The sequence below is a fragment of the Rhipicephalus microplus genome, unplaced genomic scaffold, assembly GCF_043290135.1.
Source record: "Rhipicephalus microplus isolate Deutch F79 unplaced genomic scaffold, USDA_Rmic scaffold_20, whole genome shotgun sequence".
NCBI lineage: Eukaryota > Metazoa > Arthropoda > Arachnida > Ixodida > Ixodidae > Rhipicephalus > Rhipicephalus microplus.
In genome coordinates this window covers 9,666,948-9,681,471 of record NW_027464593.1, presented here as the reverse complement: position 1 = coordinate 9,681,471, position 14,524 = coordinate 9,666,948, and the positions used below count along the sequence as shown (strand labels likewise).

Here is a 14,524-nt window from a genome sequence, read left to right as displayed (position 1 = left end):
GCGTGACAAACATAAATAACTACAGCTAAGGTCGCCAAAACTGCATAACGAAAGTTATCTCACAGGTTTATCTGGAAGCTAACCCATACCCAGCCTCGGACAAAAGTAGCGAGGGGCAGCTAATACACGTGCTATTCTCCTTCTTAATCAAGGCCACTTGAACTACAGTAAAACTTCGCTAATTTGAAGTCACTGGGGCCGCAAGAAAGCTTTGAATGAAGCGAGTTTTTGAATTAACAAAACGCACAAGAAGTGGGATGCAAGGAACTTAGAACTATTCAAAGTAGTCAGTGCTCGTCGTTTGCTGTGCCGGCTAGCTTGTGGCTCCAAAGGTCATGTTTTCCAGCAGTACCTAGTATTTATTTTGCCGGGAACATGGAGGAACTGTGGGCCTCGCTGCTGCTGCCCCCCCCCCCCCTCCAAAATAAAAAATGCGGTCGAGATTGATTAAAATGTGCGCCTGCAGAAAACAAGACATCTTCACTGCAACACAGTAGTGACATGCGGACAGCATGTCGCCTGCTCCTCGCTTCGTCAGCACGTCATCATGCGACCATTCGCGCAGTCTTTCTAGTATAATTACGAATTTAACAATGGCCAGTATGACGAAGCTCACGATGTGTTTTGGCTGGAAAAAATGATCTTTGAAACGATAGAACTTAGTAGGTGTTGCTGGCGAGAACTCCACCGGCAGTGCAAAGATGCCAATTGCTGAAGCAACGGGCAAGCGAAAATTTTTGCGCTTTGTGTCAAATTTTTGCTTTTGTGTCAAATTTTTGTCAACTGTAAAACTTCAGACTTCCATTGACTGATCTCTACGTTTATTTTGTCCTCTTTGCACTCACATTCATACACCAACCCGATCAACCTTGTCATTGTGCACCTCCACAGGCGCTGGTGCGAGCCCAGGTGACCGACCCGCGCGCACAGTGGGCCGGTTGGAGCCAAAGGCTGCTGGGAGCACCAGAATGTGAACGCTTCTGCGCCCTGTTTGGCCGAGCGGCGGCGCGGCTAGCCTTCGAGAAGCATGTGAGACGGTTACGAGAAGAGCACACGGCGCGCCGCGTCCGGGGCTTTCTTCGGGCTCTTCCCACGGCCTTGGCCCAGCTGCTACCAAACCGGGATGCCCTGGGTGACAGGTGAACACTCTCGATTTTCCAAGGAGTTAATTTCCAGTTACTTTTCTTGCATCGCCTTTTGAGAGAGTGTGGAACATCTAATGTCCCTGGTGTCGGTGTTTTACCGACCTTGCTTTGACCATTTTGGTTTTGGCATAGAGCTTCATACAATAACTGAGAGGGGAACTGGTGCTGAATTTATGGTACTAGTGTGAGAATGATGGGAAGTATGGGCTTTGGATTAGATAGCATTATGGGGGGAAGAGGCACTTAGCCATCAGGCATCTTATTATTCAAGCTAGGGTGATAAAAACTTATCAGATCGTGTATATACATGTGCAGATGTCAAATATGAACTCAGTTTTTATGTACCTCTTACCGTTTTGTTTTTAGTTAGTCATTAATTAAAAGCTTTTTGATCACCTTTTCAGTAAATTGGCTGTACAGATCTTGCTGAATTAAATGTCATTGCATTCTACAAATAGGAAAGAGTACAAAAAGCAAGTTTTATGGCTCTAGCTTTCCTACAACAAAAGTTATGAAGCTTAGAAGTTCATCCTTCCATTATCAAGGAATGATAACTTTTGTATTTTATTTTTTCTAAAAATGTATGGTGTCCTATTGTTGCATATGGCACTTTCTTGCACTCACTAAGCATCCAGCTTCTCAGCAAGACAAAAATTATCAAATTCCAGTGTACCAAAGCTGAGAAGCGCTGGTCAGAAGAATTAACGGTGGTGAAAAAACTGAAACTGAGAAAATGGCAAAAAACAAACCTCTGTATATTTAATTATATCCACACATACAAAAATGCTTCTCTTTGCATATAAATGCCTCGGAAAGCACTAGGGCACTAATCTTTGTCACACTTTTGTTGTTGCCACCGCTTTGCTTGATGTAGGAACCTGGAAGATGTTGAACGCTTTCGCTTGGCTTTCATGATCCGACGAGAATGCTTCTCTTCTGCCCGTGGCTCGCTCATGGAGTTTCGCTCTAGCTGAAGTTCTTTGAGGATACGTATGGAGGCTTCTTTCATTCCTGAGTTGAAGCGCATCACGGCTTCAGCAACTGCAGTCTCAACAGCTATGAGTGAAGCATGCTTCTCTTTAGGCATTAGAGACCATATCACAAAATGAAGCGTCTCGTTTGCATTTTGTGTCTTGCCTCTTTGGCAGCGTTTTAGTAGCTCCTTGTCACAAAGTCGCTCGTAGACTGGAAGTAGTGCATCACGGAAATTTTTGTGGGAAGTTGTAGGTGTGTCTTGGCAGCGGTTCTCCCGCCCCGTCGGGGTGGTCTAGTGGCTAAAGTACTCAGCTGCTGACCGGCAGGTCGGGGGTTCGTATCCCGGCTGTGGTGGCTGCATTTCTGATGGAGGCAGAAATGTTGTAGGCCTGTGTGCTCAGATTTGGGTGCACGTTAAAGAACCCCAGGTGGTCGAAATTTCCGGAGCCCTCCGCTACGGCGCTTCTTTATAATCATATGGTGGTTTTGGGATGTTAAACCCCGCATATCAATCAATCAAGCAGCGGTTCTCTACTTGTAGCAGCAGCATTTTGCTTGCACCATGAGTCACTGCCACTTGGGCACAAGGCGTGGTTGGACCTTTCATCAGTCGATGTCACATGATAATATGTGGCCATGGCTGCCAGGTGCATTGCATCTACGTCACCAACATTGGACTTCAGAGCCCAGCCATAGTATCTCGACAATTTCTCTATAACATCACCTGTCAAGCGGCCTCTTCCACTTAGTGTTTCGCGAGAACCTTTATGCTTTTGAACAAGATTGCGTAGTGCAGTATCCATTTGTTTTTGGACATAGTTTATGCAGTCCTCTTTTTGAACCTGTATGGAACCATAAACTGTCGAGTCTTCAATAGCACGAAATGATCTACTGTCCGCATCACACAGCATCACTGTGTACCGCAAGCCGTGACGGGAAATTGAGCGCCCAAAGAGGGTGACTGCTGCCTCAACTTCCATGTGCCCTGATTTGCACTGTGTATTTTTCTGGCAGATGTGCGTGGACTCCCAAACCAAGTAATTTGGGTGCTCTTTTGGTGGTGCGCGCTTGCAGCCGGCAAAAAAATTGGACAGGACAACATAGTGTAAAACATAGCCAGAAAACAGCTCTATAACAACACCCACTCCAATGTGCAACAGGTGGCCTCTGGTCATCCAGGTGCCATCATAACAGATGGCCACATTTCCTGGGTTGTCAAAGCACAGATCTTGGTATAATGTTTTCACTGACATGGCACAATCAGAGAGGACCTTGTCTGCAGCTCTTGTTCCTGCGGGATTCAGTTTATTTTTCATATGGCTCTGATAGCTTTTGTGGTGAAGTCCCCTGTGAGAAATTCTAATTACAGAGATGTCGTTTAGGGCTACCTGGCCATTTCCTGTGCTTTGCATGGCACGGGACACACGGATATTCACTTCAAATGCAGTGCATTTAGCCTGACTGGGTACCCTCCCAGAGCTCCACTCACTGTCAACAAGTCCACAGTTGCGGCACTCTGAAGTCAGCTTCATCGCAAGTCCATATTCACGCTCACCTTTTTCAATAGAAATGGTCCCACTGCATGTCTGGCATTTAGTCGTACTTTCAAGGAGCTTGTTTATCGCAAATAAGTCGACGATCCCGTAGGTAGTCGCTGACGGGCCCGAGTCCTCGCTCGCTGTCATGAACGTTCGCAATTTGCGCTCGCTCGCCAAAGTTGCCGATAAGCTGCTGATCTTATCAGCACTCACTTTCTGCTGTTGCGCATGATCGGTGCTCGTCAAAAAGGTTGTCTTTCTCTTTATGCGCTGCCTATCTTCGACGTCGTCCGAGGCGGCAGGTGAAACAGGCGGAGATGTCGGTGTTTTATCCGGCGGATCGTATTCCGTCGCTGCGCCGTCCTGTACTAGGTGCGCGTTGGATATACCCGTGCCATTATATCTTTTTGCCGTAGATTTCTTGCGCTTCTTTCCAAACTTGTGAGCGGTGTGGAGCTTGCGATACGGTTTCGGCATGATGAAATGTTCAAGCCAGGTTCAAAACGTGGCTGAGAGCTTAGGCCTAACACACTGGCCCGGTGGCTGTGGTGCGCTTCGTTAGGCTGGTTCGGCGGCCTGAATGTGCAGACTTGAGAAACACTTGCTCCAATTTCTCGCTAGCTCGCGCGGGTTCAGGAAGCCGATAAGAACAATGGCATGTGAGCGAGATTCACTCGCCGCTTCACGTGCACTCCACTGCCGCACGCAGCAGACAGCCCGGAAAAACCCGGCCGAGAGCTTAGGCCTACCGCACTGTCCCGGCGGCTTCGTCGAGCTCGTTCAGCGCCATACCAGTATACCGTCGAATATAGACTATACAGAGATGCTTGCTCTAATTTCTCGCTAGCTCACACGAGTTCAGGAAGTCGACGAGAACAAAGTGACATACACTCGCCGCTTCGTGTGCGCTCCGCTGCCGCATGCAGCAGACAGCTCGGGAGGCCTGGCGAATCGGAAGGCGCAATTTAGTCACCTGTCATCACCGCACCAATAGGCTCACGCAAAGGGGCTTTTTTTTTTTTTTTAATGTGGATTCATGGCGTGCATACTGAGTGGACGAAAACAAGTGAGGCGGGATATGAAAGAAAAAGAGCGGCTCTTTCGAATGTGACCAAGACGGCTGCTGTAGCAAGCGTAGGACGGTAACACCACTGGGCAGAAAAAGCCCGTTTTTCGCGCATCCATCACCAAAAATTCAGCTCACTAACGTCGCAGAAACTACTCTTATGGCTCAATTACCAATCGAGGATGCGTGAAAATTGGCGAGATTATGCAGGGATAGAGGGAGAATCCGAATATAGCATTTCTAAAAAATCCTATTTCTTGTGATTTTCGGTCTCAAAGACCCGCTTCTCCCCTTAAGGGGGCAGACTGGTCTTAGACAATTTTGTTTATTTCTTCAGTGATCTTGATCGAACTACACGAGGTTATGCAGTTTTTCTGCTGATTTCAAATATTTAATTAGTTTTCCTGTAACTCACCTTGTTCCTGAGATAACTTAAGTTCATCCCTTATTGTTTAAAGCCACCATAGAAAAAAAGTGCTTAATTAAAAGGGATATTTAGGATATGCCAACATAGACTAATGACTATACAATGAAATTATGGAAGAGTTTTTTTTTTTGTTTTTAGGCTTTATTGGTTATTTTACAGCAAAATGAATTATTCATTTTCAAATGCAGTTGGAAATGTGTTACAATTCTGATTAGTGATTAATTAAAAAGGCATGTGCTCTAAATTCTGTTCTCGTACTTGCATTCTACACTGGTACAGGCTTCCACTGCAAAGATAATTATTGTTGTACCTGCCCTAGCTGCAGAGATATTGAGGCCTCAAAATTGAATAGTCGCAAACTTACTTTTTAAAGAAAAATGGAAAAAACTGGAAACACACAGTTTCTTCAAAGAGCAACAATAATGGTGCGCATGCTTTGCAATCCTCATAAAGAAGCCCATAAATTGGTAGTAGAGCTTTAGACACAGGTGCTGGCAAATTATAAAGAAGCCTCAAAGTCGGTTCCCCATTTTTTTGCAGGTTCTGCATGTTAACAGCACCAAAAATCTGGACAGTTAAAATGACATTACAAAAAATTACCACTTCCTGGTGTGTAAAAATTTGTAGAGAGATAGAAAAATACTTGCAGAAACCAAGTATGTCAATTTTAAAAAATGAATTTTTTTGTCACTTTTTGGTTCCAAAGACCAGTCTGCCCCCCCTTAATTAACGAACTGTCGACGGATCTTTTTCCACAGTTTCATATACCATGCAGCATGGTTAGTTGGGTGCTTTGCAAAGCACTCAAGCAGTGCCTGTGTTGTTCAAAGAGGCTGAATACCGCTAGGTCTCTTGGTTTGCTGCGACGTTGGAGCTTTACAGGTTGTATTTCACAGTTTTAGGAAGAAGTGGTGCACTCACCACTGCGCATAGATGTAGCGTCCCATGCCAGATATGGCGTAGAGTTCGAGTTTTCTTATAAGCGTGTCTTGTCAAAACTCGTTCAAATTGACTATAAAATTACGGTGAAGCCATGTAGACACACCGTCACGCTACTTCGGTGTGACTTCACAACATAAAAGGTGTGTTGGGGCATACCACTGATACAGGTGCACCTGGCATCACAGCAGACGATAAGTGTTCCTTACGTTATACAGTGCTCATATTTTCATATATAGGTAATGCATACTGAGAGAAAAACAAGCATGTTTGTTTCGAAGTGTTGTGAAAAATTTGTTAAATTGTGATGCTAAATGTGGAACAGCAGTCGGGGCGTGGAGGAAGGAAACAGCTTTCCTTCCTCCACGGGTTGGGGAGAGCAGCAACTAGAGGGTCGCGGACGCAGGGTGGGCGTTTAACAATAAGAATGTATGGGCACATCGTTGATGCCTGATCGGTGGTCGAAATTGGTTTCCCGAAAAGTCGGCAGACCGCTGACTTCGTTCGCTGTAACCGATCAGCGGCGCTCGGAGACGTTCGTTGTAAGTGCGATTTTGTGCCATTGAACCAATGTATATTTTCACGGTCACGCAGATATTGTTCGTTTTAAGCGAAAGTTCGTTGTAAGTGGGGCCGTTATATCTGGGCTCGACTGTATCTTGATGTTGACTGTTATATTCCCACAGCAATGTCTCACCGTGGCAAAATTTTGTCCATTTGCTAAGCGACAGCCTACCTATGTTACAGTGACTGGTCGACAGTGAAAGAGGAACTTCTGCGGCCACACGCGGATTTCGATCAATACTTTGTGGACGACGGGGGTGAGTGGGAGGACCGGTCGCCCGTGGATGACCAGGACGAAGAGGAGGACGGCCGCATTCCATATGCCCTGCTGACGAGGCACGAGGCCGAGGCCTGCTTCCAGGAGCACCGGGCGGCCCTGGAGGCTGAGGAGCGCCGGCAAGAGTTGCGGCGCCAGTTTCGGCAGCTTCTCGAGGAGACCGGCTATGTGACGCCCGGCAAGAGCCTGGGCGAGGTGCGCGTCCTTTTCATGGGGCGCGAGTGCTATGAACAGCTGCCCGAGGCGGACCTGCTGGAGGTGCGTGCGTTACTTTACTTTTTCGTTTTTCGGTTACAGCGAAGCTGTTGAAGTATACCCGGTGCAGTAGTAGTAGTAGTAGTAGTAGTAGTAGTAGTAGTAGTAGTAGTAGTAGTAGTAGTAGTAGTAGTAGTAGTAGTAGTAGTAGTAGTAGTAGTAGTAGTAGTACACTCAAACCTCGTTATAACGAAGTTGAAGGGGAGCCACAATTATTTCGTTATATCCATTATTTTGTTATATCGATTATAATAGTTCGTGGCAATGTATGCTCAGATGGGCGCACAGCTATAAGCATGCAAAGAAAGAAACCGCCTTGCGGCCCGATGTACCGCTACACAACCACACGTGCCACGGAAAATAAACTCAGTTGAATCTCAATAATTCGAACTTCCGGTTAATTTGAACTCATGCTGAGGTCCCGTCAATGCTATGTGTATTCCAATGAGCGAAAACACCCTGTAATTCAAATGCACAATCACTTGCGACGGTTAATTCGAACATACCGCACTCTAAAAATGCTCTTAGCACCATGCTTTATCCCGCGGCGGCACCTCTCAATGCTGTGCGCGAGGAAGGAAAAGAAGAAAAGGAAAGAAAAGACTTTGATGGATTGTTTGCTCTCTTTCAAATGCCGATCTGCGATGCGCCTGTTCCACGCTTCTCCATTTTCTCTCTCTGTACATAAAGACCCTTCTCCTTTCAAGACCGCGCGCGCAGAGAGAGGGAAAAAAAAGAAAGCTGTCACGGAGAGTATTCCTTTATTGGTGCAGAGGGTAGCAGCCATGGTAGCAGCGAAGACGCAGTCGTTGTTGTTGTGAGAGGGAAATCGCTTTGCACCGCGGCGCCGCTTCTCAGTCATGTGACCCACTGAGCGCTTCCTCAATCCTCTCCACTGGCTGTGTGAGGAGGACGGCTCTCTCAGCCGCGCGGGGCGTGGCTGTAGGTCGGCGCTGGAGTTTTGAGAAAGCTGCGCCGAACGAGCGTCAAACTCCGCAGAAAATGCAATACTTAACACACTACGGTCATTTTTTTTGATAGACTGTTTGATAGACTACTTAAGTTCGTTATATCAATTTATTGGTCAATTTTAGTTCATTACAACGAGGTTTAAAATACATGGTTCTCAATGGAGTTTTCAAAGGGAATTTCATTTACTTTGTTATATTCATTATTTCGTTATATCCCGTTACGTTACAACGAGGTGTGAGTATAGTAGTAGTAGTAGTAGTAGTTGTAGTAGTAGTAGTAGTAGTAGTAGTAGTAGTAGCATAGGTCACATGACTAGGCTTATGTGAATATTCGAAGGCTTCGAATATTCAAATGAATATTACAGCATTCGAGTTCGCTTAGGTTTAAAATACATGGTTCTCAATGGAGTTTTTAAAGGGAATTTCATTTACTTTGTTATATTCATTATTTCGTTATATCCCGTTACGTTACAACGAGGTGTGAGTATATTAGTAGTAGTAGTAGTAGTAGTAGTAGTAGTAGTAGTAGTAGTAGTAGTAGTAGCATAGGTCACATGACTAGGCTTATGTGAATATTCGAAGGCTTCGAATATTCGAATGAATATTACAGCATTCGAGTTCGCTTAGATCTGAATTTAAATAATTGGAAATTTCAAGGTACAGTTAAACCCCTTTATAAGAGGCATGCTCCGGGGCAGCAATTCTTGTCTTTTAAATGAGATGTCTTTTATGAGCTGGGTACCTTGCATGCATGTTCTCATCGACCAGTATTTTACTGTAGGCACACTGGTGTCTTTTATACCCATTTGTCTCTTATATCAGTATCTCTTACAAAGGGGTTCAATATGAATGAATAGTTGTATAACAAGTGTTGAACACTGGGCGAGTTGGTAAGGGTTTATCTTCTAGCAAACTTTGCAGCAGGTGAGACACAAAAGAGGAACGAAAGGAGACAGACAAGCACAGAATTTCGACTGATTTATTGAAACCATAATCGACAACTAAATAGTGTCCAGCAAAGGGCAACGTGCCATAGCCAAGTTTTATCAGCGTACCGCAAAACGCACATAAAACCCACAAATAAATAAATCGGACAGGTGCACGTGTAAGGCCACGCAAGTCAACAGTAGCATGTAGAACTGAGATATGCATATTCCTTATCTGACAGACTTATAGAAGGTTCAGTAATGCATCCTTCTCCCTTTCTTTTAATGTGGGAAGCTTCTATTATTCTTTACCCAATGTATCTCCTATCCCTAGAAATGATGTTCGCATATTGAATAACAGGCTCATAACAGCACTCCCGGCAGAGCTGGAGTGATGTTGCAAACCTGGCCACTTGGATAGGGGACACTAACGAAGTGCCCGGGTTTTCATTTGATATATATATTGAAGAGTTGAAAATGTATAAATATGAGATTAAGAGAGCACAAGCGTTCACTATCTAAGTGCCTTGGCAAGTAAAAAAGATGGCAAAAAATAAGGGGTGGGCAAATTATGCGAGTAAATACACTTGACTCTGATAATTCGGAGTCGTCTAATTTTAATTTTCACTTGAATAGAAGTCAACAAGTGGTCCCTTCAATATTGCATGCACGTCTATAGGAAAAATAATTCGAAGTTAGAAGCCCGGTAACTAGAAGTTTATCAGTCAAGAGCCTCGAGGTGACCGGAGTTTCTAATGTGCCAAGACCGCCAAGATAGCTGTCAGAGGGCGCTCTTGTTGCTATCGTCTCTGCCCGCAGTGCCACTCTTTTGAAAGTGGCCATCTTATTTAGTTAACGCCGGTGTACTGCATTGATTGCATCGGCCAACTAGGTCTTTTATTGTGATACCAATTATGTGGACAGTCTCGGCTGGTTTTTGCCGTCGTCGCCGCTGCCACCGCCATCCACGTGTGTGTATACACACACACACACACACACACACACACACACACGCACACACACACAGTCGAGCCCATATATAACGGCCCCACTTAAAACAAACTTTCACTTAAAATAAACAATATCCGCGTGGCCGCGAAAATATACATTGGATTCAACGGCACAAAATTTCACTTACAAGGAACGTCTCCGAGTGCCACTGATCGGTTACAGCGAATGGAGTCAGCGGTCTGCCGACTTCCTGGGAAACCGATTTCGACCACTGATCAGGCATCGGCGAAGTGCCCATACACTCTTATTATTAAACGCCGACCCTGCCTCCATGCCCCTCTAATTGCCGCTCTCCCCGACCGCTTATTGTTACGCACCCCTCCGTCCTTTGTCCCCCTGCTACTCTGAGCACACCGCATCGCCAGACGAGGCCCGTGTTTTCACACTGCCACCGATCTTTCGAAGACCAGTCGGTCGTCTACCCTGTTTTTGATCGCTGGTACTGTCATTGGCGTCGCCGGCCTGGAGTGACCAGACCATTTGCCAACATCGTCGGCCACCGACTGTATCAGATAGTCTTCGTCTAGTGCACGTGCGTACGCTATTCCACCGACTCTGATAATTTGCGGTTCGTTTTGTGTTTAGGACTTGTTCTCGCCCACTTCGCACTCGGCTCAGCATGCCTTCCGCGCGCGTGCGGAAGCGCGTAAAGGGCTGTTAACTTGCGCGGAACAAATCGCGAAATATCGAAGTTCGTGAAGCCACGCAAACCCGCCGGCGCAACGAAACGATTTTTTGACCACGGCCGCCAATTCTTCGAACACCGCCGCGCGCATCGATTCAGGCGGCCATGCACGTGCGAGTTTCGCGGACCTTTCAAGCAAGCTAGCCAACCTGCCTCCTTCTCGCGTGTTTTGGTTTTCAAGGTCGCCCTCCCGCCGCATCCTCCCCTCTCTTTATCGCAAATCCTTGCCGTTCTTCCGCAAGTCTGCTCTCCTCTCTTGATAACAACCCCTTCGCCCGTCTCCACCGCGACGCGACGCCCGCCACGCTGGCTCGACTTAGTTTAGTTTTCTGACTGGATACGGGCCCAGAGCTCTTCTACGCATTCTGGCATGTGCGTCGCATGTGCGCGACTTGCTCGCTCTTGGTGTGCGTGCGTGTTCATGATGGCCGACAAGAGGGCTAGCACGCTTTTTCCTGCCGCTCAACAAAACATAGAAAGTTTGACCGCTTTTCTTGAGTTTAATCCGCGTGTTAGGGGCCGCGTTGCGGAGTGCTTGCTCATAGCTGTTGACCACCTGGCAGCCAACTTGCCCCTTCGGGCGTCCCTGTATTCAGCCGTGGAGATGGTGAATATTTTGTGGGCGGCGGTGACGGCTACATGCGCGCGAAACTGTTTTCGCGAGGCCGATTTCGTCGACGTCGGGCCTGATGCCGAGCCTGAAGCTTCCGAACTGCGGCGGCGATTTGTGGCCGCGCGTCGTCGACACCGACCTGGGAGAGCGGGTGGGACATCTGTTGCGATGGTTTAATTACGGCAGATGATGATGACGACACTGAGGAACCGTGCACGGATTAGGGCATTGTGAATGAAGTACGTGGCGAGAGCGATTTGGAGGAATTGGATTGCGAGAACGACGAAATTTTGGAGCCAGTGCGTCATGCAGCTTACGCCACGGGCCTTGGCAAACGAGCACCCTGCCATTTTAAATGTACTCGAGACCACCCTTATCGCTTCTGTTTTTCGAAACACATGCATCACGGACTTTTTGGGGCAAAAAAAGTTTGTGCTTTCACTCGCAACAACTTTTTTTAAAAGCTGTGTTTCATTTACTAAGAACTTTGGGATACAGCAAACGGATGCCGCGTCACACTCAGGTTCGTTATAAGCGGGCACGACTGTGTGTGTGTGTGTGTGTATATATATATATATATATATATATATATATATATATATATATATATATATATATATATATATATATATATATATATATATATATATTAGTTATAAACTTCGAGAATAGTGCAGTATAGGAAACAAAACAATAAAATATTTATTTAATCCTAACAGTTTCGGCTGGTGGACCAGCCTTCTTCTGAGGATGTAAGTGAAATGGTACAAGTTCCCGTAGCAGAGGGTCACCCTCACAGTTTGAAGACCCTCTAAAAGAAAAAAAAAGAGACAAACGGGCGAACGAGGTAGCAACAGACAACAAGAAGCAGAAGAAGGAGAGGAACTAGGAAGGAGCGACGGAGAGCCGCCGGAAACGAGCGGGTAATTCTGGCATTGTTGCTGGGTATAGGTAAGACACGCCGCCAGCGGAGGCGACCAAGAAAAATGGAAAAATGTGGAACATGTTGCCGCTTGCTCGCATACCAACATGGATCGAGTTTAAGTTCACGTGGTTCGGCGGCTGGCCCGCGGCATCGGGCCACACACACACACACACACACACACACACACACAAGAAGCATACGACCCGCTCCAGCTTTCGGAAAATAATGGCCACGTTTGAAAGCTAATGTGCCCTCTCCCCCTCCTTCCACCTGCCCTCTCTTGCAGAAAACTGTACAACCAGTCATACTGAAAATAAATGAATGGGTATTCTTGTAAAGGATGAACAAACAAAAATGTAAACAAAAAATATAAAAATAAATAATACTAAAAAAGTACTCAGAAATGAAAATAAAGTCTAATAATACTAACACACGCCGTTTGGTTCACGTAGCATCGAATTCGTTTAGTTTCACGCGCTATATTGACCAAATTACGTGTGCGACTTCACGTATGTATAAATAAATTAATTGAGTAATTCAATTTCTGTGTTTCACGAAACGTCGCGGAGGCACGTCAGTCGCCCAGGGCTCTCGTTGATTCCGTGGGTAAGTGATCTGAATTTCTTTATGAAGTATGACTCCCGCTGTTCGCGCTCCCATGTGTTCTGGAAGCCGGATTGTAGAAGTCTGACACTTACGCGTTCGAAAGAGTGACCAGGAAGATTGATATGTTTGGAGAACGGCAAATTGGGGAGGCCCTTTACGTGTGCCCTGTGGTTGTTGAAACGCAAACGGAACGCGGTTTCCGTGTGTCCAATATATTCCTGTTTGCACACCTCACAGCGAATTTTGTATGCCACATTGGCTGAGTCACAGTTAAGGTCGTCTTTAATTTTGTACACATAGTCTGAACAGGAGGCTTCGGTGGTATCTGTGGTCACCATGTGTGTGCACACCCTGCAGCGAGGTTTCCTGCACGATCTACAGCCCTGATGGTGGTCGGATTTGTGTGTTTTCGCCCTGACCAGTAAGTCTCTCAGGTTTTTATTTCTTCGGTAAACCACCTTGGGCAGAGTCTGAAAAACGGCAGAGAGGCAACTACTCTGTTTAAGTATGTTGAAGTGGCGGTTTAGTATAGAATTCACCCGAGGGGCGGCGGCGCAGTATGTGAGGATTAAATTTGCCCCTGAAGTTATATCATCTTTATTCCCGCCTTTTTCTCCCATTGTTGATTCTCGGTCCAAAGAGCGGCAACATGGCAACAAAGAGCGGCAACAGTAAGCGGCAACAGCAAGCGGCAACATGTTCCACATTTTTCTGTTTTTCTTGGTCGCCTCCGCTGGCGGCGCGTCTTACCTATACCCAGCAACAATGCCAGAATTACCCGCTCGTTTCCGGCGGCTCTCCGTCGCTTCTTTCTAGTTCCTCTCCTTCTTCTGCTTCTTGTTGTCTGTTGCTACCTTGTTCGCCCGTTTGTCTCTCTTTGTTTTTTTTTGGAGGGTCTTCAAACTGTGAGGGTGACCCTCTGCTGCGGGAACTTGTACCATTTCACTTACATCCTCCGAAGAAGGCTGGTCCACCAGCCGAAACTGTTAGGATTAAATAAATATTTTATTGTTTTGTTTCCTATACTGCACTATTCTCGAAGTTTATAACTTTTATTACGGTAGCCGGAAGAATCTCTGATCATCTATTTCATCTATATATATATATATATACACACACACACACACACATACAGTAAGTGGCCGACGATGATGGCAAATGGTCTGGTCACTCTAGGTCGGCGACGCCAACGACAGTACCAGCGATCAAAAACAGGGTAGATGGCCGACCGGTCTTCGAAAGATCGGTCGCAGTGTGAAAACGCGGGCCTCGTGTGGCGACGCGGGGTTCTCAGAGTATCGGGGGGACAAAGTACGGAGGGGTGCGTAACAAAAAGCAGTCGGGGCGTGAAGGAAGGAAACAACTTTCCTTCCTCCACGGGTTGGGGAGAGCGGCAACTAGAGGGCTGCGGAGGCAGGGTCGGCGTTTTAAGAGTAAGAATGTATGGGCATTTCGCCGATGCCTGATCGGTGGTTGAAATTGGTTTCCCGGGAAGTCGGCAGACCGCTGACTTCATTCTCTTTAACCGATCAGCGGCACTCGGAGACGTTCGTTGTAAGTGCGATTTTGTGCCATTGAACCAATGTATATTTTCACGGTCA

At 46.3% G+C, this 14,524-nt stretch overlaps 1 protein-coding gene across 11 annotated transcripts in view; it reads left to right on the top strand.

The window, feature by feature from the left end:
* The window catches only part of LOC119180831 (rho GTPase-activating protein 190-like), a 155,265-nt gene that overhangs the window by 37,955 nt on the left and 102,786 nt on the right, over window positions 1–14,524 (top strand). For all 11 annotated transcript variants that reach the window (XM_075883732.1, XM_075883730.1, XM_075883731.1 and 8 more), the window contains exons 4-5: window positions 892–1,139; window positions 6,838–7,189. In XM_075883732.1, the coding sequence (XP_075739847.1) occupies window positions 892–1,139; window positions 6,838–7,189 (600 nt within the window). The remainder of the gene's footprint in view (window positions 1–891; window positions 1,140–6,837; window positions 7,190–14,524) is intronic.